Source organism: Cricetulus griseus (assembly GCF_003668045.3).
Source record: "Cricetulus griseus strain 17A/GY chromosome 1 unlocalized genomic scaffold, alternate assembly CriGri-PICRH-1.0 chr1_1, whole genome shotgun sequence".
In the NCBI taxonomy this organism is placed as follows: Eukaryota; Metazoa; Chordata; class Mammalia; order Rodentia; family Cricetidae; genus Cricetulus; species Cricetulus griseus.
This window is the reverse complement of record NW_023276807.1, coordinates 27,707,720-27,730,789: the sequence shown is the minus strand read 5'-3', so window position 1 is coordinate 27,730,789 and position 23,070 is coordinate 27,707,720. Positions and strand designations below refer to the sequence as shown.

General features: G+C 41.7%; 1 protein-coding gene across 1 annotated transcript; it reads left to right on the top strand.

The window, feature by feature from the left end:
- The first annotated feature begins 132 nt into the window (after nucleotides 1-132).
- Glyatl3 (glycine-N-acyltransferase like 3) lies at nucleotides 133-20,239 on the top strand. The gene is made up of 6 exons (XM_027387482.2): nucleotides 133-6,624; nucleotides 8,257-8,365; nucleotides 9,211-9,318; nucleotides 14,305-14,431; nucleotides 16,545-16,677; nucleotides 18,968-20,239. The coding sequence occupies exons 2-6, from the start codon at nucleotides 8,288-8,290 to the stop codon at nucleotides 19,392-19,394; spliced, it is 873 nt and encodes a 290-aa protein (XP_027243283.1). The 5' UTR covers nucleotides 133-6,624; nucleotides 8,257-8,287; the 3' UTR covers nucleotides 19,395-20,239.
- Nucleotides 20,240-23,070: the final 2,831 nt, after the last annotated feature.

Below are 23,070 nucleotides of genomic sequence, written 5' to 3'. Positions count from 1 at the left end.
GGAACTTATTTATTTTAAGTAGTTTTGTAAATATAAAGAGTTTATGTGTAGCACCTAATCAGTAAAAAACGTGAGTGTGTTTCTCCCTTTAGCTAATAGCCTACATTTTCTGTCTGGTCATATAGAACTTGAACAATCCCAAATGCCTATTTAAATCCCTGATCTTTATGGTAGTACTGCTATTTTTTTTTCCAGATGTTTTTATTTTGAAGGTAAAAACATTTTGGTCCTTTGATTCTTGACTGCTTGGTCATTTTCTGCTATCATCAAAGCATCCTCTAAGTAGATGATAAATATATCTATCCCTTAAAATGGCAAGAAAGAAAACAGTTTGGGGGAAAGCCAGCATAGAAGAACTGACTGCCAAAGGTAGAAGGCACTAAGATGAGCAGAGGATGTGACAGTCGAGGATTACGAACCGCTGTAAACTGTAATGAATGAGGCCCTGCCGGTACCAGTATAGCTGGTGGCTAGATAGGAATTTCCGGCACCCAGCAGTAGAAAGAAAGGTGGCTGTGGGGAGCTACACAGAAGTGGCCCACAGCTAACCAAATGTACCTGGGCTTTCTGAGAAGCTGTTAATATGTGTCAGGAGATGGCCTGTGTTAGCGCCCACCATGGGTGTTGATCTCATAGCAACTATAAGAGATGTGCCAGACCAGCTCACAGGCAAGGTGGCAATTTTGACCAAGACAGCATTAGTTATATTAAGCTGTATCCCACCAAAGTCTTTTTGCATAAACCTTGCCTCATGGTAAGTTTATGTATTTGCAGAAATAACTCTGTAAGCCGGTCAAAAATCTTCTCTAAGCAATTGTAGTACATTGACTTGGATTTTTTTTTTAACCTACTTACAATTGCAATTAAATTTTCAGTAAGAAAAGTTTCTAGTAAGGAATTTTTTTGTTGCTTTACTAAGGAAATTAATACCCCCAAGCAGAGCTCCCAGGAATTTACCTGCAGTTAAATGTTGGGATTGATGTCTACTATATAGAGAGGGAAATCGTGTCTTGCGAATCCTGTAGCTGCTCAGTTCCAATGAATCAGAACCAGGTTCATCTTCAGAAGTAATGGTCAGGAAAACTTCAGGAAAGGAATAGATGCACAGAGTGCCATAAAACCCCGCACTTAGCAACTGAAAACTTCAAGCTTTTAGATTAATAGAACACCAAGACATTAGCTAAAGCGTTTATACCAGAATGCTGTTTTCCTCAGAATATCTGCTTGATAGATGATTTCAAGTCAACTAGAATTTTAGCTTTGGAATTGTAGCTTTGGAAGGTATAGCCTTTAACTTGGATCTGTGCTACTCCCTGGGACATAACAATCAGAAACATACAGGGTTTTGGTTTTGGTTTGGTTTTTTTATGCTTTATTTTTACATATGTTTTATGAATGATTTGAGATAAATACATGGCCAATATTCAAATAGAAGCCAAGAAACTAAATAAGGTGGGAATGAACAGGTGTCAGTGTAGCAATACCCAGTGACCTAGCAAACAAAGATAACACTGTAATAAAAAGTGATAACTGTATGACGCTCTGATGGTTTTCAGAAAGATTTAAGAGCCAAGCCTGATACTGGATACACTGTACACACTAGGGAACTCAACATATATTAAAATAAGTCTTATATATAAAGAACCACAAAATAGGTATAAGTGAAATACCAAGAGTAAATTGATTAATTCTTAAAGGGAAAGTTTTAAAGTGAAAAAATATTTGAAAGATACTCAACCTTCAAATGATCCAATAGACACAAAATATAAGCTCTTTCACCAATTAGGTGGCAAATGTTTATTAATTATTTTGAACTCAGAATGAAAACTTCAATTAAACTAACAAGGAAGTAAGTATTCAGTAAAATGCCATAGGATAATAACTTGGTATAACTGTTTTGGAAAACTACTATACAGGTAAATTACAGCCTCCGTGACATGTCAGTCATTTAAAATTCGTTATGTAAGCCTCTCCCTTCCCTGCCAGCTCTGTTGGGCATTTCTTCAACAATTGGGCTCTGTTTACTGCGAAACACCTGTGGTAGAGTTTACCATTAAAGGAGTTGTTGTATTTGGTTGGATATCATTTCAGTTCATTCTCTGTTTACCGAAAATATGCAGTTTGCACCTGCCAAAATTTAGCATTTGAATTGTTCGCATTGGCTTCTTTCCTAAACATGTATAAGCCTTCTCACATTTCATTCATTGTCGAGAAATATTAGACTTTAAGAAAGAGAAAAGAAAGAAGGAGAGCAAATACAGAGAGAAATTCAAATTTCCCAGTTGAGCGATAGCGTATCTACAGGTGTGAGCCCTATGTGTTCAAATGAGCTTTTCTTACAAAGCAGCCCATTTGCACATTTCTTTACTACTAAATGACCCCGCAGCCACTTTGGGTCAGCTTAGGAGTCTGCCTTCTTGGAGTTTTTTGAGAAAGGGTCTCACTTTGCAGCCTAGGCTGGCCTGGAACTTGTGCCAATCTTTAGAATTCATTTTTAAATGAAATCGTTTGTAGACCAATAGAAAAGGTATGTCTTGGCCAATTGCAACAATTTTCATTTCCAAGGAAGTTCTTAAAATAAATGCCCATTTTCAAATGAGATAAATATGACAAAGGGAACTTGGTGACCATTAAAATGTTAGAGGGCTGACATGCCATTGTGTATTTGTATGTCTGTGTCTGTGTGTGTGTGTATACCCTCAAACACAAGCACATACCTGTCACATATCAATAGTTAATCTCTTAACAACAAAATGGGGATTAAGCCTCATAATATTCAATATTATATCCATTCAGTAGATAAACTGAAGACCCAGAAAGATAAATACCTGTCTTAAGGTCATAAATAGTGACAGAATTTGGAAGTGGACAATATAGTTGAGCCTTGACTTCTTAGAAATTTTATGAACTACAACTGGACAGAACTACTAAATATCTGTGGATCCCCTTACAGCGGCATGGATGTTTGTTTTTCTTTGGAAATAAGTGAAGTACATATTTATCACTTGTGTTTTCTGGGGGAAATCCCTTTTATATTTATTTCACATTCGCTCACACACACATTTTCTTTAAGTTTGGAGTTCAGTGTTCACCTTACTATAAAGGCCATACTGCAGAATAAACATCTTCAACCAATTCATTTTTCCTGGGATGGGCACTTTGCCTTTGTTATTTTCCCTCAAGCCAAAAGCAACCATTCTGATGTTACTCAGGACACTTGTTTGGGATATCACGTACATTGCAGGAGATGTTTAGCTGTCAAAAGCCATAAATAACCTGACCTCTAACTTTAAATAATTCCCTTGGATGCTCTACATGTGCATAGTTCTACTCTGCGATAACAGTATCAGTTTATTTTTTTAGTCTATATTTTCTTTTCTTTTTTTTTTTTTCCCCCAGACAGGGTTTCCCTGCATAGCCCTGGCTGTCCTGTAAATCTCTGTGTAGACCAGGGTAGCCTCAAACTCATTCTATATTTCTTTCTATTTACTTAAAAAAAAAAAAAAAAACTACTTAGCAAACTCTTAGGACCACAAAAAAGCGGTATATTGATTGCCTTTAAATGTCTTACATTTTTGTTTACCAGTATACCAGTATCTAACATTAGCACAAAGTAATTGGCATAATGGCTTCTCAAATTGCTGGTTACTCGTTTTATTCCTTAGACCAGTGTCTTCTATGAAGAATGTCCTAACTTACCTAGTCTTAGCAGCTAAGATGGTAAACAGTGCCCTCCTCTGTGACCGCTTTGTGCAAGCACTCGCTGAGTGCCATGGACACATTTCTGCAGTTGTTTTCCAACTGTGTCGAGATGCTCAGTAAGTGCCACTCGGTGGTGGAAATTCGAAGCTTGCCTTTTCATTTAACAGAATATGGGGAAAGAATTAAAATTCCCAAAATGACTCTCAGTTCCACCAGTACCCTTTTCTGAGACCTTTTAGCCTTGGAAGTTTAGGGCAACAAAATAATTTTCTTGAAAACAATTTAAAAACATCCGAGAAGTCGGTACAAATACTATTTTCCTATTGAACCCCCTTTACCTGTCTTTCACCCCTCCCCTCATAGGATTCTGATGAATAGGCACACTGCATGTCTAAATCTTACTAGCCACCTCCTACTCAAGATTCATACTGGATTTTGCACTACAAGACTAGATGGGGTTGAAAAGAAATGGATTGAAAATACCTGTGCTGTATTTGAGATGATTATTATTAGGCCCTGCATAAATCCCGCCCCTTGCCTAGGTGTGGCCACTCTCCCTCCTGTTTCCACTAAGGCTTAATTAGGAAAGTAGCTCAGATGTATAAGTTTACCATTTATACAGAAAGAGCTCTGCATGGTGACACAGCTAAAACACCTGTTTCCGACTGAACTCTCAACAGCAAGGTATGTAATAAAATAATACCCTCTAAGTCATTAGTCTATCATTAGGGAGGAAGGAGAGACATAGAAAAGATAGTCACCTTTTATAGATTCAATCAATTATTAGATTTACAGGAAAGAACACTTCTCTGTGATTTCATTTCTCTCTTTAAATTTTCCGTGGGGAAATAAGCATTACAAAGTTTCCCACTGCGCTGTGGTGGGATTACAACTTGAATAAAAAAGATGCGTCATCTGAACCAGCAGTCCTTTAATATGTGGTGATTACGAGCAGTGGAATACAGGTCCTCAAAAGAAAATTACTTTGTTTAAAAAGGAATGACAAAGATCATATTTTTAACCTTAATTTTTATTGATTTCCCTCAAAGTCTAAAGTGCCAAAGAAAGAGATCGAAAACACAGCAATTGTGAACTTAACTGTTGAGGGGCCTTTTGTTGTTTGTGTTTTTTGTTTTGTTTTGTTTTGGGTTTTTCGTTTGCTTCTTTGTTTTAGTTTTCAATTTTTTTTCCTGCTTCATGGTGTTTATATCAAAATCAGAAATCAGAGCTGCCTCCAAAGAGTCACAGCTGAAGGAAAATGTTTTTAGAACTTGTAAATCTGTGGTCCCAGAAAACAACTATGAGTTCCTAAAATAGTAGCCTTGAAATTGACATTTCATTGAGGGCCATGTATTCATTGCTGTTCTCTTCAACAAGGAACTTCCCTAGACACGGTTCTGTGAACTGGAGTCTGCACTCAGCAACTTCCAAAGGCTGGGAGGGCTGAGTTAAGGACTCTTGCCTAGAGCAACAACAGCATGCCTACCAAACCCTTCCCTGACTCTTAGCCTCCAGGGCTGTGGAAGAGGACCTTGTGTTAAATGACTCCAGTTGTAGTGATTTGTTAGGGTAGCCCTAGAAGATTAAAAACAGATTGAAATTAGTAATTGTAATTGAAATACAATTTAAAGCTTACTGGCTGCAAAGATACCATAATAGGGAAGGGAGTATTCCTAGGGCAAGGCTCCAAAGATCATCTGGCATGTAGTGACTCTAAAATTTCTGCAAATTTGGGAAGGTGAATTGCATAATTTATGGTAGTGGAGCCTATGTTCATATGAGCTCTCCCCTGAAAAGAGAGAAAGAGAGAGAGAGAGAGAGAGAGAGAGAGAGAGAGAGAGAGAGAGAGATGCTGGCCATTGTGGTATAAATGGTGTACCGTCATGAAAACAAATTATGTTTTACTTGTTTATAAAAACCATTTTCCAAGAGAGTCATGCGTCCATTGTATGGTTAATCAAGGAGATTTTCCAAGTACTTTTTCTTCGTTGATAAACAATATCCCTAAAACAGCTTGAGTTCTTAAAACTTGAAAAACTTATTTTCCTTGTCAAGACTTTGTGTGTGAGCATATTGGTAGAAGTTTACTTAAATGGGTTATACATCTGTTCTTTCCAATTCTAGAAGACACTCTGGTTATTGGGGACCTGTAGTGGAGTAGGAAGGATATGACATTCTGGTAATTTTACCACTGTGTGTGTGTGTGTGTCTGTGTGTGTGTGTGTGTGTGTGTGTGTGTGTGTGTGTGTGTGTGTGTGTGTGTGTAAAAGGTGTTTTCTCCATCTATGGCAATTACCATATTTTATTTTGTGGCATTAATGTAATCTTCACATTTAATGAAGATTACCTACAAAATTCATCACTGTTTATTATCAGGCATTTTCACACCTTGTGTTTTAAAATTAGTATCGTGTGTAATGCCCGGGGAAGTGTCTGATTTTAATTTTTCACCTGAGTAATTTGTTGGTTCCAAGAGCTGAACCTGGAAGGGAGGCTGGTCCAGAGCTGAACCTGGAAGGGAGGCTGGTCCAGGAAGGTTTTGAATATTGGAAACTGGACTGCAATGTAGAGATGGCAGGCATGCAAAAACAAGCAACTGACAGGGAAGAACATGGAGTAATTTTATAGAGTGCTGAAGCAGTACCTAACCATGTTTGTTTCTCTCCGTGTTAACTACTGGAAAGTGTAGTGTCAAATGTGAGCTCCCAGTCTGCCATTTCTCATTGTGGGGGGTTTTAGTCTGTAACATCATGTAGAACACTGATTTAACTAATACTGAGGCATTGCTCCTAGTGGAGCAGGGGTAGGTTCCTACAAGACTGCTTTCATTCACAAGTAATACATGACCTCACTTTGTATGTTCTTTTTGTTTACAGACATTGTTTATTGGATACGTATTTTTCATTGGCTCTCATTGAACTGGTTAGTAACACTAAAACTCATGCTTACCTAACATGCTTTGCCTGCAAGTCATCACAGCCTCCTTGCACTTAGTAATATCTAAGCAGTGGAGTTCTTAATGAGCCTCCACCCCAACCCCCAACCCCCTCTCACCCCACCCCCCTGCCTTTCATGTCTTCCTTTTGTGCAAGGCCGATGCATTTAATTAGAGTTCCCTTCCCTTGAACATGGGTGGGAGGTCATTCACTGGATCAAGGGGCACTCATCAATGGTTACACCACTGAAGAAAATAACACACACTCCCCTAACACCTGTTAATTGCCAACAGTCAATCACAGAGATGTGGAACCTCTCACCACCTATCCATGATGAAATGTTGACAGGTCTAATCTTATACAGATAACCACAATCACAGTAAGTCCATGAGTGCAACAGCCTGTCATGTCATGTCAACGAAACATCTTTTGCTGCATATCTCCCACCCTCTGGCTCTTTCTTCCTACCCCCACTTCTATACTCCCTGAGCCTTAGAGAGAGTAACATAGCTGTCCCTTGTAGGGCCAAGCACTGCACCACTGCTTATCCTCACATTTTAAACAGAAAATTGCTAAAACAAAAAAGGAAGAAAGAAAAATATTTAAAGTAAGTAAAAAATAGCACTTTCATGAGAAAGGAAATAGGATAATCAAGTTCTTTGTTGAACTGAACTGGAAATGTGCTTCAGGAGACAGTTTTTATTGCTCTTTGCACATCTACAGATAACTGCCACAACATTGCCAGTATTGATTCAGCAGTTATAAATAAATCTTAATGAGAAGGCAGCCAGTTACCACATATGGAACCTAGGAATAATATTCGATCTTCAGGACCGTAGTCTATGTTCATAGACCAAACTTTGTCTCAGCTGTATTCCTTTTATAGCTTATTTTCCATTTGCCTTAATTTTAATTGCAACTTAATTTTATATAGAGAGATAGAGATATAAATACATTTACCTGCGTTCAAAAAAAATATTACACAGCATTTAGGGAATGTCATAGCTAGCATTTGATTTCATGTTATCCTTCAATTAAGAGACAGGAAAGAGTTCAGGACAAACTAAAGGTAATGTTTGTTGACAAGCATTATAGTTCCTCCAGAAGAGGAGGGGCCTTCAGAGCTAGGGATACCATCGGCTCTGAAAGAGTTGGGGCTTTTACTGCATCAAACCCAGTTATTTCTCCTTCCTCCCTGTGTCCATTGGTCCATGGGTATCTGTATTTCTCTTGTATAACTTGGAACTTACATGGCAGGTGACTGTAGGGAAAATGACAAACCAGGAAGGCCTTCCCCTCTTCCTGCCAACAAACTATTTACAACTAACTGAATCAAACATACATAACTGTAAAAGCACAGCTCTTACAAGTTCCCACCTGGGGATGATCAGAATATAGTGGATGTGCCCCACCACCACCCTTTAAAGGACAAGATCTAGTGATCTCCATTTCCACATATTTGTTGATTTACTCCCCTCAAGCCTCCCCACCTTTCATCTCCATCCTCTTAAGAGGAAAAATTAGCATTATACCAAAAGAAAATAGCATCCAAGCATATTCCCAGTAGGAGTAAATGTTCAGAGGCAGAAAAATTATATGTCTATCTTCAATTTTCTAGTTAGGTGTGGAAGTATATAACTTTGGAGAGGATGCTGGTGCTAAATTGCTCCACCAAATTACTTACACTGGAGAAAATGTTGAAGAGTCATTTTCCTGAATCACTCAAGGTAGTGTAAGCCTCATCCTACTAAGTTTCTCTATTGTATTAATTTCGGAGACAATGTCAGATGTGTGGCTATTCCTGCTCTTCTCTGATGAGCACATGTTAGTTTCCCAGTTTGTTCCTGCCATCCTTCTGTTGCTCTAGAGGACTCTGTAGAGTAATGTGGGCCATGGCAGACTATGTTATTTCTGAAGTATCATGTTTTAAATGATGGAAGATTGTGAATTTGGTGGCACCGAAGGTGAGAATATACTTGAAGACTGAAGTCTAAATGTAGGTTTGTTACCTCTTGGTCACTCAAGCCTCCAATCTAAAATCCAAGAGCAACTGCTGATCACTCTGTGACAGTATGAAAGATGTCATAAATCAAAGATTATAGTAAATGTAAAAATGGGGCTGCTGTGAGCATTGACATTGCCTTTGAGTTGGTGGACATTTAGGTTTCCTGTTTGAGGATGATGATGATGAAAATACTATGAATATTAGCTCAACAATCCTTGCTATGCTGCAACTTCTACCAGTTCTGTGTGTGCATGATGTTGTTAGGACAGACATTTTTCTTAATGAAGGAAATAGATGGGAAAGCTACAGAACAGCTCCTTATATCACCCTCATATTAAATGGTGCTCGGTCACCAAGAATTCACTCAGCTTCTTCAGGATTGTAGAGTATCAAGATTTAACAGATTCCTTATCAGTTTCCATAAATGTCTTTGAATTGGTAACTCTAAGAAATCCGTATCGTGTATGTGTGTGACTATATCTGTAACTTTAGAGTAGAGCAGGAAGAAGGTGATCCAGTTGGAATAGCTAGTGGTACGATTATCTTGTCTCTGGTTCCCTGGCTTAGGTTTATGGAGCAGTGATGAACATAAATCGTGGGAATCCCTTTCAAAAGGAAGTAGTATTGGACTCCTGGCCAGACTTCAAAGCTGTCATCACCCGACGACAGAGAGAGGTACAGTGCTGAAAAGCCAATAAGAAATGTTAAAAGTTAAAATGGTACCAACCAGAAAGAACAGGATAGATAAAGGGAATGGTATGACCATTATAATGGCACACATTGTCTTAACACTAGTTTGTACCAGACTCCTTTGCAGTCTCAGGCATATGGAAGACTGCTAGCCCGGAAGTGTGCCCTTAGTGCCTCACAATCTCTAGAAGATGAAGTACACAATATGTACAAACTAGCTCCTTCACTAGCGGGAGATTCCTTTTTGTTGTTGTTGTCGTCGTTTTTCAAAACAGGGTTTCTCTGTGTAACAACTCTGACTGTCCTGGGACTCACTTTGTAGACCAGGCTGGACTGGAACTTGAAGAGATCCACCTGCCTCTGCCTTCTGTTAGACCCCTGGAAAACTCAGGTATTCGGAGTCCCAGGCCACGACTGCAGTAACCCCAATTACCAGGCAGATTCGAGAGCTTGCTGCAAACTGCAGGAGGCTTTATTGTAATTTAACGAGCTAACCCCATGTTAGCTCGGATCTTTCACCCACCCGCCATGGCGGATGGCTAGCAAAAGACAGCTCCTAGGGCCTCCCAAGAGATCTTATAGGACAGTGTAAGGGGAGTGTCTAGGGGTACGCACAGGCTTAGGATTGGTGTGCCTCCAGGCTTGGAGGGCTTTCCCTGTGTTGATTGGCCAACTGGTTGTTATGGCCCATAGGCCCTCCCAGGGTGGTTGCTATGCTCTGTGCGTCATTGCTGTGTGCAATGTCCATAAAGTACACCCAGGGTCGTAAAGCATAGTGCCACCAGCTAATTTCTGATTGGTTCCTTGTCACAAGGCAGGCATCTGACTTTCTAGTGTCTAGGACAAGGTCAGACAAGCACGTGTTTGGCCGTTAGGGTTGCCGAAAGGGGAGCTGGTCCCTTCATTCCCCCATTTTCTTTTTTTGGAAATTCCAATCATGGAATTGCTGTCTCTCTAGCGCCCCCATCAGGGAATGAGAGATATTGGCATCCCCATGCAAGGGAGTCCCTCCTGACTTAGCATTTTAACCAGGGAAAATGGGCAGCGAATTCTTTCCCAAGCTACTTCCTGCTGACTTTGGGATAAAGTTAGGGATCCCAGAAGGTTGAAATGCTAGTCAAAAGCAAAAAAGGAATTTAGGCAATGGGGAATCCATCTGGAGCTTTTGGCAGACTCTGTTGCAGAGACAGGGCGTGTCCACATCAGCTGGACTGGTTCACATCTACAGCAAGTCCAGGGCTCGCAGTCTACTTAGAACAGCCTGTAGTCAGCACCTGATACTCAGATGTCTGCGAGAAGCAGAAACCTGTTTAAGACATGTTTAAACTAGAAACAGAGGTTAAAACTTATTTACTGAAGCCCACAGTGCAGAAAAAACAGATATCTGGATATCTGTTCAAACAGCAGGAACATATTTATAACTTTGAGTCGTAGCAAAAATACAGATTTGGGCTATAAGCATGTACATCTTTCTTCTGTCCAGAGAGCCAGGTATGGATTGGACAGAGGTACCTTTGGCCTGATGAAAAGCCCTTTAAGTTTGTACTTAGATGACAACCAAAATAAACTTAAAAACCTTGAGCTTGTACCTGAACAGTAGATAGTCACTATTTTATCAGCTAACATGCTGACTATAGCCTATAGTGGATTTGACTAATGCTGTCAAGCTGACAACCATTAATACCTCAGAGATCTGAGAAGGGTATATTCTATCTGAATCTACTAAAAAGTGACAGAAGCTAGTCCATATACAGTTATCCATACCCAAGTTTCTCCATTACCACTGGAGGCAGCTGTCTCAAAGAACGGCAATCTTCGCCAGGCCTATAATGTGAGAGGGTTTTTTTTCTGCTCTGTGGAAGAGGGACATGGAAAAGACTGACCTTGTTTTGTCTAGGCAAAGGGGGTGCAATCAATTTTCCAGTGTCCAGCAGCTTTGTCCACAGTCTCGGCCAGGTCCTGGCAGGCGGCAGGTGTCACATCTGAGCATCTCGCTCACTGTTCCAGGTGCAGGAACTGAGGTGCCTCATAATCTTCTTTGGAGACCTTGGGTCACTGTCAGGATCTGGTAGTCTGTCTGACATTATAAACTTTAAAGATAACAATTTAAATGCCATATTCTGAAGATCTCTGAAGCATTAGAGGTCTGTTTGTCTATTTTAGTTACTTGCCTTAAGCACACAAGAAGCATACAGGTGGCTAGGTAAGGTCTTATTTCTGTAATTAATTTTCAGCCTGACTGTAACTGGTTTTAACTTAGTAAAATATTTGAAACTTAGCACAGCTGAATTTAAGACTGCATAGAGTTACCTTATAGTCCTTAAATAGTAGCTACATGTACCTATTTTAGCTGCTTTGTTTAAACTTATTTCTGAGACAGTGTTTCTCTGTGTAACAGTCCTGCCTGTCCTGGAACTAACTCTGTAGACCAGGCTGGCCTCAAATTCACAGAGATCCACCCGACTCTGCCTCCAAGTGGCAGGATTAAAGGCATGTGCCATCAACGCCCTAAACTTCTGAAAACATAAACTGTAACATCTTATAATAGATTAGCAGCTTTTATAAAACAAGAACTTTACATTGTCAGGCTTTGCTTAAAAATGATTCTAAATTGAAGCTCTTTAAGTACAAACATTAATAAAAACAAACATTAAAAAAACTGGTTTTAAAAAAGAAATTTAAATTTCCTTAATGTCTTTCTGTAATATATAGAAGCATTAACATTTTAAATCTTAACTGAAAAACTTGTTTCTAAGATGGTACCCCTAATTTCCATGTGGTCACCTTTAGTCAAGATGGCGGTTTAAATATTTTTTTTTTCAACTTCAGCAAAATGGCTACCAGTCAGCCATGTAACCAGTTTGCCATGTGGCTAGCGGGAACTTGCTCCATTTTATTTAGCTACATGCTTGTAACAGAACTTAGGTTGAACCAGGAAACAGAACATTTTAAAACAAGTATACATAAATTATTTGAGAAATAAGCAGAACTTTTAAAACAGAATTAGCTCAATATGGTTAAAATTTTAACTTATATTACCATTTTTAAATTTATTATTTGTAGACATGAGAAACCATAGCAAACAGTTTACATTTTTCTCTTTTAACAACCTTTTCTCTGACCTTCTACGACTTTCTTTAACTCTCTATAATTTTCTATATACCTTTAGTTTATTTCTCTTATTTTCTTAGACATTCTTAGACAAATTTCTCTTTCCCTTTCTCTCTTTATTATTTAAGTCTCCTACATTTTCCCTCATTTCTCAGTCAATATAAAAATTTTTTATCAAAGTCCCTTTCATAGTTTTTAATAACTTTAAGGCTGTTTTTTTTTTTTTTTTTTTTTTGAACATCTAAATCAGACCAGATAGTTCACTCACCCGAGCTCCATGTGCTCAGGGAAGAGACCTGGGGTAGGGGTGCTGCTGGTAACTCCAGACTCTCGGCCAGTGCAGGGGTGGGAAAAAGACCCCCACGGCCCCCCTGCATACCATGTGTGTGTGGAGCACAGAGACGGCAGATGGCGGCCTTGCAGCCATGTTCCCTCAGAGCAGGGAAACTGCCCGCAGCAAGCCAGGACCCATGGCAGGATGGCAGCTGGGGCAGAGACAGCCCCACTTCGCATGCCTCACAGACCCGCAGGTGGGGATAGAAAAACTCACCTACATCGGCCAGGCTCAGCTGTGAGTGCCGCAGCAATGGTTAGAGTTCAGAGCAGCAGCCTCAAGAGGACTCTGCTGCAGCACACTCTAAGCCTAGCCTGTGGTGCATGGCAGAGAAAGTCCTGTCCCACACCACGTGCTCATGGCAGCAAGGAACGACCCCTGACCCATGCATGCCATGTGCCTGGGCAGTAGGGACAGAAGGAGTTGTTGAACATAGACTAGGGTCCTATTCGGAATTTCAGTCCCTTCACTTCCAAGTGCTGGGATTACAGGCATGAGCCACTACCCCCTGGACAAGTAGGGGATTTTTTTATGACTGATGAGTTTGGGAATTTGAAAAAAAAAAATGAGTTAAGGTAGTCAGCACAATGAGACCAATGACCTCATTCTCCCTCTGAGGCCAAAGAGAACCTCAAGTGATCCAAGATGATATGCCCTCCACGGAGGAAAGAAGACTGTAAGGGGTGTCACTCTCACACAGCTCTCACTGAGTTTTAGCTTTTCTCTGTGTGTGTGTGTGTGGGGGGGGAACTATCAGTTAAAGATACTAATGTGAAGAGTTCTGGAGTCATCTGAGACAGTCTCAATTGAGGCACTGCTCGGGTTCCACTGGCCTGTTGCCATGTTTGTGATGATTGGCGTAGGAGTGGGAGCAGTTTGTGGTGTGGGAGACTCTGGCCGTATAAGAAAGCGAACTGAACAAAAGCCAGGAAGAAGCATTCCTCCACACTATCTCCTTCAGTGGCTGCCCGGCTTCCCTCAGTAATGGATTGTGAACAGGAAGTGTAGGCCAAATACCCCACCCCAAGTCTTTTGATCAGAGTGTTTTCTCATAGCTATGGAAAGCAAACTAGAAAACAGAGTCTGGCCTATGCAGAGCAGCTGCTCTGCTGCTGAGCTACATTTGCAGCCAACTTCTTCTTTATCTTTTGCTGCTGTTGTCTTTGTTTTGAGGTGGAGGCTGTAGTCCTCAAGCTAGCCTCTTAGAATCAAGCAATCCTCTTGCCTCAGCCTCCTAAACAGTCTCTCAGTTGAGGCTGCAGTTGCAGGCCACTACAGTCTTTATTTTTGTAAAGTAAACACTAAAAAGTCTGAAAGATTTTAAATCTTTCTTAGTTCTGGAAGAAAGAATCAAGAAAAAAAATCATTATAGTATACTAGCCTCATTCTTGTTTCTCTGTTTCCAGCTAACTAATTAGAGCAATTGAAAATCAGCTAGATAGTAATAATAGCTAATCTTTCTAGGACACGGATTACACAGAATATATGCTTGGGTGTTGTGCTCATGACTATGTCTTCTTCCCTAGGCTGACACAGATAACCTTGACCATTACACTAATGCATACGCTGTGTTCTACAAAGATGTCAGAGCTTACCAACAGCTATTGGAAGATGGTGATGTTATTAACTGGGACCAAGTTTTTCAAATACAAGGTCAAGTTCAAAGCATACATTATACACTCATATTTTCCTTTTTTATCATGTACACCAGAGAGGTATAGCAAGGCCTATCATGGAGACTGGAGAAATAGCTCAATTGTTAAGTTCTCACTGTTCTTCCAGATCAGAGTTCAGTTTCTAGCACCAATATTAGTGTTAGGCAGCACACAGCCACCTGTGATTTCAGGGATTTGACACCATCTTCTGGCCTCTGTGTCAGTGTCCTCATGTGTTCCTGTTCTCTATTACTCTCTCTCTCTTAAAAGATATTACATAAATGTACAGTATATAGAGGTAGAAACTTAAGAGACAAGTCCATATATACTTAAGATATACTTGAGTTTTATAAAGTAACTATTTTTATACTAGAGTGTGTATGTTGTCTTTGACTTTGACCACTTATTTTTATCTTATAGAGAAAAATCTTTTTAGTGTTGGGTATGTGGACACCTACTTGTAATCCCAGTGCTTGTGAGGTAGAGGCAAAAGGATCCCAGTTTAAGGCCTGCCTAAGTCACACGGACTACATATAAAGCACACTGTTTCAAAACACAATAGAACACAAACCTTTTGATTACTTAGATATAACTCAGTCTTGTAATAAGGGATACTAACCATTACAGCTGTAATTTTAGTAGCATTAACTTGTAAAGTTCCTAGTCTTTACTGAGGCTTAGCTCTCAGAGGAAGGTGTCAAGGTTCAGTCATCACACAATGTTCATTATGCCTTCTCACCTAATTGTAGCCTCAAGGCCATACTGAGAAGTAGCTCACAATGGGGAGGAAAACAGAGTTCCATAGTGTAACTAGAAGAGACAAAGTGAAGTTACAGGGAGTTCTGTCCACCAAGAGTCAGACTGCAAAGACTAGAAAATAGGGTCTTAGAGAGAAGTGTAATGCTGTAGCTCTAAGAACACAGCACTTGGGAGGCAGAGGCGGGTGGATCTCTGTGAGTTTGAGACCAGCCTGGTCTATCAGAGCTAGTTCCAGGACAGCCTCCAAAGCCACAGAGAAACCCTGTCTTGAAAGGAAAAAAAAAAAAAAAAAAAAAAAAAGAACAGACCAAACCATGGGGACTTGGAGAGAAGTATAATGTTGTTGCTCTTAAGAAGAGACGCCAAACCAAATCATATTTTTGTCCACTGGGGCAGGGGATAGTTCCCAGAACACCCTTAAATAAATATCAAACAAAGAGGTGTAAATAATGTAGTGTGGCTGTGAGAAATGAGTGGGGCCTGGGTGGTTAGCTGAGCTCAAGCTTCCAAGCCCAGGATACAACTGGAAGACCATGATGGACACTGTGGAAATGGACAAGAAACTTTAAAATTTCCTTGTATTCTAGACTCATCTCTGTGGATGATAAAACTATGACAAACAATAATTTAGGGGAAAAGGGAGTTTATTTCAGCCTTCAACTCCAGGTCATCATCCATCCCTGGGGGAAAGTCAAGGCTCTAACTTCCAACATTACATCCATAGTCAAGAACAGAGAAGCAAGCTTCTGCATATACATGGTCACTTACTAAGCTGCTTGCATTCAGTTTCATTCCTCTGCTCTTAAACACTTTAGGCACAATGCCTGCTGAATGGTGCCACCCATGGAGGGCTGGTTCTCGCCACATCAGTTAACTTATTAAGACAAAACTGCACAGACCTGCCCACAGGCTAACCCCAAGGTAGTCAATCCTTAGTGAGACTCTTTTCCCAAGTGAGTCTGTGTTGTCAAGATGAAATTAACCATCACACCTTACCTAAATAACATTTCAACTCTTATAAACAGTTGATTTTTAATTTTAAAGCTATAAGTACAAAAAAGACAATTCTCTTCAAGAAATTTAATCTGAGGCATTAAGATTATTAACAAATAAAACTTCCAGTAAGAAATTCCAAACTCTCTTGAGATATTTCCAGCAGAAGTGGAAAACCATGACTGGTGATGACAACATGATTTCATTTGTAGATCAACTAGAGAATACCTGTATTAATACATATATTACTAACTATATCATGGTTAAGACATGATAGGGTATCAAACCGTGGTATTGATGACATTTGGCATACAACTGCTGAAATAAATGACTGTGGTTTTGTGTCTTTCATTATCCAGGGTTGCAAAGTGAATTATATGCTGTTTCCAAAACTGTTGCCAATGCAAAGCTATTGGATTTGGATATAAAGCTGGCTTCCTTCAAGGCTGTCCATTTTAATCCTGTTTCATCTGTGCCAGACCACAATTTCCTGTATGTAAAACAAGTACTACATTTGGGGACGGATTTACTATTATGGAAGTCCCACCAACAATGTTAGAATATTCTTATTATTTTTCTGAAAATCAAATTTGTGTCTTCGTCTATAGTCAGTGAGCTCATGAAAGCTGCATTTTCATAGTCTGTAGAGCACACATAGAAAAGTCATTTCTTGGTTCCCTCGTTTGTGATATAATTCTAAATAATCCCTGAGATCTGAGTCTAGGGTTGTTGAGGTTTATGATGTTTAAAGCTAGCGGTGTATTACTGATTTTTGTTGAGCTTTTAAGGACACAGGACTACATGATTTAAATATATCCCTCTCCCTTTCTGTCTTTCTTTTCTGTCTGTCCTTTACAGTAGAACCATCATGATTCCATTTTGAACATAGTTGAAATAAAACACACAAGTGAGTTCTGAGGCCAAGAACTGATCACAGGAAGTTTAGCTTTAGGTGGTCCTTGAGAACACTGTCAGTGTGTGGGTCTGCATTGCCTCTTCTTTCTTTTTTGGAGGTCTTACATCACTAGCATCTTCCTTTTAGCTTATGCTTCCTAGACCTCAATCTCTTCTCAAGAATTGGGGTCTACGAGCGGGAGAGGTAGTGAAAGACCCCCGCAGAGGTACTTTCGTAGAAGGAGACCCGCACCCAGGAATCAGCGAGAACACGAACTTGGATGCAAAAAGCAAGAGGCTTTATTAGAGACTCGGGAACCCGGGGCGGCTTAGCTTCTGTTAGGCCAAGCGCCCCGAGCCAAGGGAGAGAGGTCCTTATATAGCAAAAAGCACGGTGCAGAAGTGAAAAGCATAGTTACAGGGATTCTATTGGACAATTTAATGAGGTACAGAGCATTTTCTCAAGGTTTGATAATTAGGCGAAGGGCCTTGGCTCTATCTCATCTTGGGTACAACAGACTCGGCAGTTCCTCCCTCCACGTCCAGATGGCTGACCTTGGGACGGAGTGTTCCCATCGGGCGGGAGCGCGGTGCCAGGCGGGGCGGGCCGGGGGCGCGAGCCCCGCCGGGGTGAAGGCTTGGGAGGGAGCCGGTTGCAGGGCGTGTGGCGGCGGGGGAAGTGGAGGCCGGCGGCGGGGGTCTTTCAAGGGGTGCCCCCCAACATCTGCAATCGCAGCTGCAGCAGGGACAGCGGGATGAGGGGAAGCAGGGCGGCGGGAGCGCCCCGGCGGCTCCGCGGCCCCCGTGTCCTTGGCCTTGGAGGCGGCTCCCCGCTCGCAGCTCCTGGACAAGCAGCACCGCTGCTCTGCCTCTCCCAGCTCAAGTTCCCCTTCCAGGCGCCGCCCGCGCTGCACTCTCCAGCCCCTGGCCGCACCCTGGCCCTGCCCTGCTCAGTCCCCGCCTCGCCGCGCTGCCCTCGGTCAACTGCTCCGGACTCCTACCCTACCCTGGGCGGCCCTTCTGGCTCAGCAGCCGCTGCGCACAGGGACGATCGGCCGGGTTACTTCGCCCCAGAAGCCGGGGGCCCCGGGTGGCCCAGGGCGCGAGCCCGGGTGATGTCCCCTGCCCAGCATGTGCGCAGCGCCCCGTTTCCTCCTCGGCCAACTCTCCTCCCGCCCCCATCCTTCCCAGCCCATCCCGCCTGCTCCAGAGAGAACACCCAGCACCGCACAGGCGGGGAAGACAGAGAGGCAGCGGGCAGGGGACATGCAGAAGCATTCCGAGCTGGTCTTTCAGTAGATAACTCAAATACCTAAGTTGGAAATCCCAGCACCCACTTAAAAGTTGGTTGTGGCAACAAACACCTATTGCTCTGGGGCAAATAAGAACCTCTCTGAAGCTTGCTGGCCATCCAGTCAAGCTGAATCAGTCAACTTGGGTTCAGTGAGAGACCCTGTCTCAAAAAAAAAAAACAAAAACAAAAACAAAAAAACAGCTAGATGTCTGCCTCCTTTGGAGGTGATTCCGGTCAGCTGCCTGCTCCTAAGAGGCTGAATCCTAAGAGTCAGTTATCCTTCTACATCACTATAAAAGCAACCCAAACCCAAATTAAGTTGTACTTCTTCTTCTAGAGAGTGAAGATGCAGCAGCAGTGTCGGTCACACTGCAGTCTGCAGAGCTCTCGAAAACAAGTAGGCATAGAACTAAATTTGCTATGAATGTTTCATCTTTCAAGTGGGAAGTGTTTAGACTCTAAATTCTTGAAAAACCAGACATAGTCTCGGAGATGGTTTCCATTTTAAATCAGTACGAAAAGGGTAGCGGTTGGTGGTCACGTGACTCTGGGGGCCCATTTATTTATTTGTTTATTTATTTATTTATTTTCTAGAAATGGGCCTTCCCCGAGACTCACCTACCTGAGTGTCTCAGATGCTGATCTCCTCAACCGGACCTGGTCTCGTGGTGGCAATCATCAGTGCCTGCAGTACATAGCTAAACTCATCGCCTGCTTTCCCAGTGTGTGTGTGCGCGATGAGAAGGGAAACCCGGTGTCCTGGGGTATCACAGACCAGTTTGCCACCATGTGTCATGGCTACACCCTACCTGACCATCGCAGGAAAGGTTACAGCCGACTGGTGGCCCTCACCCTGGCCAGGAAGTTGCAAAGCCGGGGATTTCCCTCCCAGGGAAATGTCCTGGATGACAACACAGCCTCTATAAACCTCCTGAAGAGTGTCCATGCTGAGTTCTTGCCTTGTCGTTTCCATAGGCTTATTCTCACCCCTGCGGCCTTCTCTAGACAAGCTCAGCTTTAGCTCAGAGAAACTCCAAGAATGTTCTCTTTTTCCCTGGACTCTGGTGGCTGGGGTCCCAGTAGCTGTGTCTCAGATAGAGGGTGTATGTCTTCTGTTATGATGCACTTCAGGGAAAAAGTCTGTAAAGCCAGCCATTCCTGGCCTAAGAGAAAGAGTGATTTAACCTGGGGTCATTGGCCTTCTGCTCCATAGTTTCCACCCATGCCAGTCCCTACTTTTTTAAAAACTCCTGCTCCCAGCTGCATGTCTGACCAACCTATCGGAGCTCTTGGTAGAGGACCTGCCATTTTCCCCTTCAGTGACTGATTGCTGGTACTGATGGTGACATTAAGCTATAGTTCTTCCCTGGAGTGTGCCTATGGAGTGGTTCTCACAGCTTCCTGTTTATCAGAGTCTCCAGGAGGAGAGGTTGCAGCCCAGATTCTGACTCCTCCCCCATAGCTCCTAATGCAGTGAACACCTGGCAGGGTCTGAGAATTTGCATTTTCCAGTTTTCCTTCTCATTGGTCTAGGATGGATGAACAACTGTCATCAGAAGACCAAACCTTACCCATGAACCATTCCAGACACCTGGACTATAATCTGATCTTTCATGAAAACCTGAAATTCACATACAGGTGTATATGAAGTTATAAAAATGGCATATAAGATATGTTGCATCCATATTTTCAATAGGCATATGTTTATAATCCTAGAATTTTTATATATAATTAATTTAATCTTATTACAATGAAGAAATTTGAAATCTAGAAACAATAAATGCTTCACTCAAGATTATGTTTAAAACGATAGGTACTGGAAAACCAGAGTTCTGCAATTTTTATTTTAGTTCTCAAATAATTAAATCAATGCTTTATTGTTATTTTATTGTGGTGATTCTTTTTTATCTTACTTAGTCTCTGTATGTAAATTAGAGGACAATGGGTAAGCGTTAATTTTCAGTTTCCTCTATGTGGGTCTCAGAGCTCAAACTCAGGCCCCCAGACTCAGTGGTTCACACTTTACCTGATAAGCCATCTCAGCAGCCTTGTTGTCATGATCTTAAATTTAATACCCGTTGGTCTAGGCATATGTCATTTTCAAGGTCCATAAAGGAAAAGATAAAGGTCCATGATAAAAAAGATCATCATGAGAGCAGACATAAATGCAATGGCTGAATTTATGTAGACTCAATAAAGTTTACTTCACCATATAGAAACCACTTCTTCTCTATGCCCTGGAACTTAGAAAATTTTAATTATGAAACTAGGGCAAAATCCAAAGTTTTGGTGTTTATTCTGAGAAAAAGAGACAAAATGGTTGATGTACAGGACATTTTAATAATAAGACTTCTTGAGGGTGGATGTATTCTTAGGTGATCCTTAGCCAATGGTTACCTAGAAACCCATCCTTGGTACCAGAGGGATAAAGGGGAGTCCATAAATCTCCTGGGAGAATATGGTCTAATTTCTGCCCTTGGGATGCTCATTATCTTTAGCCCTGACTCAACATGAGTAGCACCAGCCTCAGTCTTGGTGTTGTTATTATTGCTTTGTTTCTTCCTAGTGGTAATTGATCTATCACATATTGATAAGTAAACCAAACACTGTATGTACATAGTGTAATCTTCAGGATAGGTGAACTGTTTTCTTACTGAGTTAGTGATATAACGATTCACCTAAAATTATTCAACGTGCAAGTGGCAAAATCATGACTGTAATCTGAATCTGGTGTATTCCAAATGGTGCATTTACACCGTGTTATTGGTTGCTATTGTTCAGCTGGAAGCTCCAGCTTGCTCCTGCATGGTCTGAGAAGCCCCATCTCTCTGTCTCCAAACCCCACCCACTCAGAAAATGCCCAACAAAGTAACAGTTCCAAAAAGCCCAGTTCCACATTCTTGGTGGCTGTGGCAGCTCCTCCCTTGAAGTTGCCAGCAGTTCCAATCCCCACCTAAAGCATTCAGTTTTTGACCATTGAGCACAAACCCACCTTGTGATGGGCACATCATCCTTCCTCACAATCCAGACCATAGCCTCCCTGCTTTAAGTTCAGGCACATGATCTAACTCACCCAGGAGTTACTTTGCTCAAATAAACCTGTTCTTTTTACTTTTTCAATTTTGCTTGATCTGGCTTACTGTGTCAGCAGAGAAACCTATTGTCGTGATTCAGAAAACCTATTAGTTATAGTTTTAATTTTTTCTTATTTTTAATATTACAATATAGTTACATCATTTTCCCCATTTCTTGATAAAAGCTTTCAATTTACCCCAAACTCACTCTGAACGTCATGGCTTCTATTGCCTCAATTGCAGTTACACACACACACACACACACACACACACACACACACACACACACACGCACACATTCCTAAATATATAAATAGAACCTGCTCAGTCTGTTTAATGTTATCTGATGAACATGTTTCAAGGCTGATGACAGCATTGGTTAACAAACTGGGGACCTCTCTTCCCTGAAGAAGACTATTTGCCCTTCTTTTAGCATTCCATACTTTCCTGTAGTTCTTTGTCTAAGGGAGCGGGGTCCCATGTCATCCCCCCACCACGTACTACAATATCTATTGCTGCTGTCTTTATTCAGGTCTTTGTAAGGATTCAGGCATTATGCTGGACTGCCCCTGTCATCTGGCAGAATGAACTCAGGAAATACCCTGGTCAGCTCAGGGTTCCATGGCTAAGTAGTCTGCATACAGGTGCAAAAGACCCCTTTAAAAGAAAGAGCCCTGCCCATTTATGGTCTCTCTTTCCTGCTGTTCCCCTCGGACAGACAGGACTTTTCCTGTATCCCTCTTCTCTTCAGTCCTCTCTCTGTCTCTGTGTCTCTTTATCTTCTTTTCTTACCTCTCCCTCAATAAAACTTTCAATATGAGTCACGTCTACAAGGTCTCTGTTTCCCATCTGCCCACTGTCCCAAAGCCAGGACCTGCCACCTGCAGTCCCAACCCATTATTCTTTATTTCCAACCATCTAGTTTAGGCATCCATGTTGATGAGACATCATGGATGTGGCTTCTCTGACATTTCTAGGAGACATCATCTCATTTCCTGTTCTTCTGGCTCTTAAAATCCTTTTGCCCTCTTCTTCTGCAATCTTCTCTGAGTGCAGAAGTTGTGTTATACTTATAATTTTAGGAGGATGAGAACACCAGTGTTAGCAAAGTAAAGATGACCATAGGCCAATGTGAACAGCAAGCTTGTGGGAGAAAGGATATTAGTCTCTCTCTCTCTCTCTCTCTCTCTCTCTCTCTCTCTCTCTCTCTCTCTCTCTCTGTCTTCCAAGATTTGGACTTTATTTATAGGTACCCTGCGTTTTCCTCAAACCTGGGAAAAATAGTTTCAGAAAGTGATGGTTCTCCCTTTGCAGTGAACACAAACTGAGATTGTTAGGCCCCCGTAAAACTCAGGTATCCGGGGTCCCAGGCCAAGACCGTGGTCACCCCAATCACCAGGCAGATTCGAGAGCTTGCTGCAAACTGCAGGAGGCTTGTGGTGGCGCATGCTGGTAGGATTTGCTGAAGGAGCCAGAGGCAGGAGGATCACGAGTTCGAGGCCAGCCTGGGCTTTAGGCAGCTAGAAACTGTCTCCGAGCTGGGTGGATGGTTCTGAGCAGCTCAGCAGCAGCAGGTCTGCTGCTAGCCAGGAATGCCTGTGGAGAGAGGGTGCTTTCCGGGCC

What these genes read in the sequence shown, in the direction of transcription:
- Glyatl3 (XM_027387482.2), top strand. Translation starts at nt 8,288, where the DNA reads ATGCTGGTGCTAAATTGCTCCACCAAATTACTTACACTGGAGAAAATG. An exon ending in TCACCCGACGACAGAGAGAG is followed by an intron (nt 9,319 to 14,304) that starts GTACAGTGCTGA and finishes CTTCTTCCCTAG; the next exon opens with GCTGACACAGATAACCTTGA. An exon ending in GTGCCAGACCACAATTTCCT is followed by an intron (nt 16,678 to 18,967) that starts GTATGTAAAACA and finishes TTTATTTTCTAG; the next exon opens with AAATGGGCCTTCCCCGAGAC.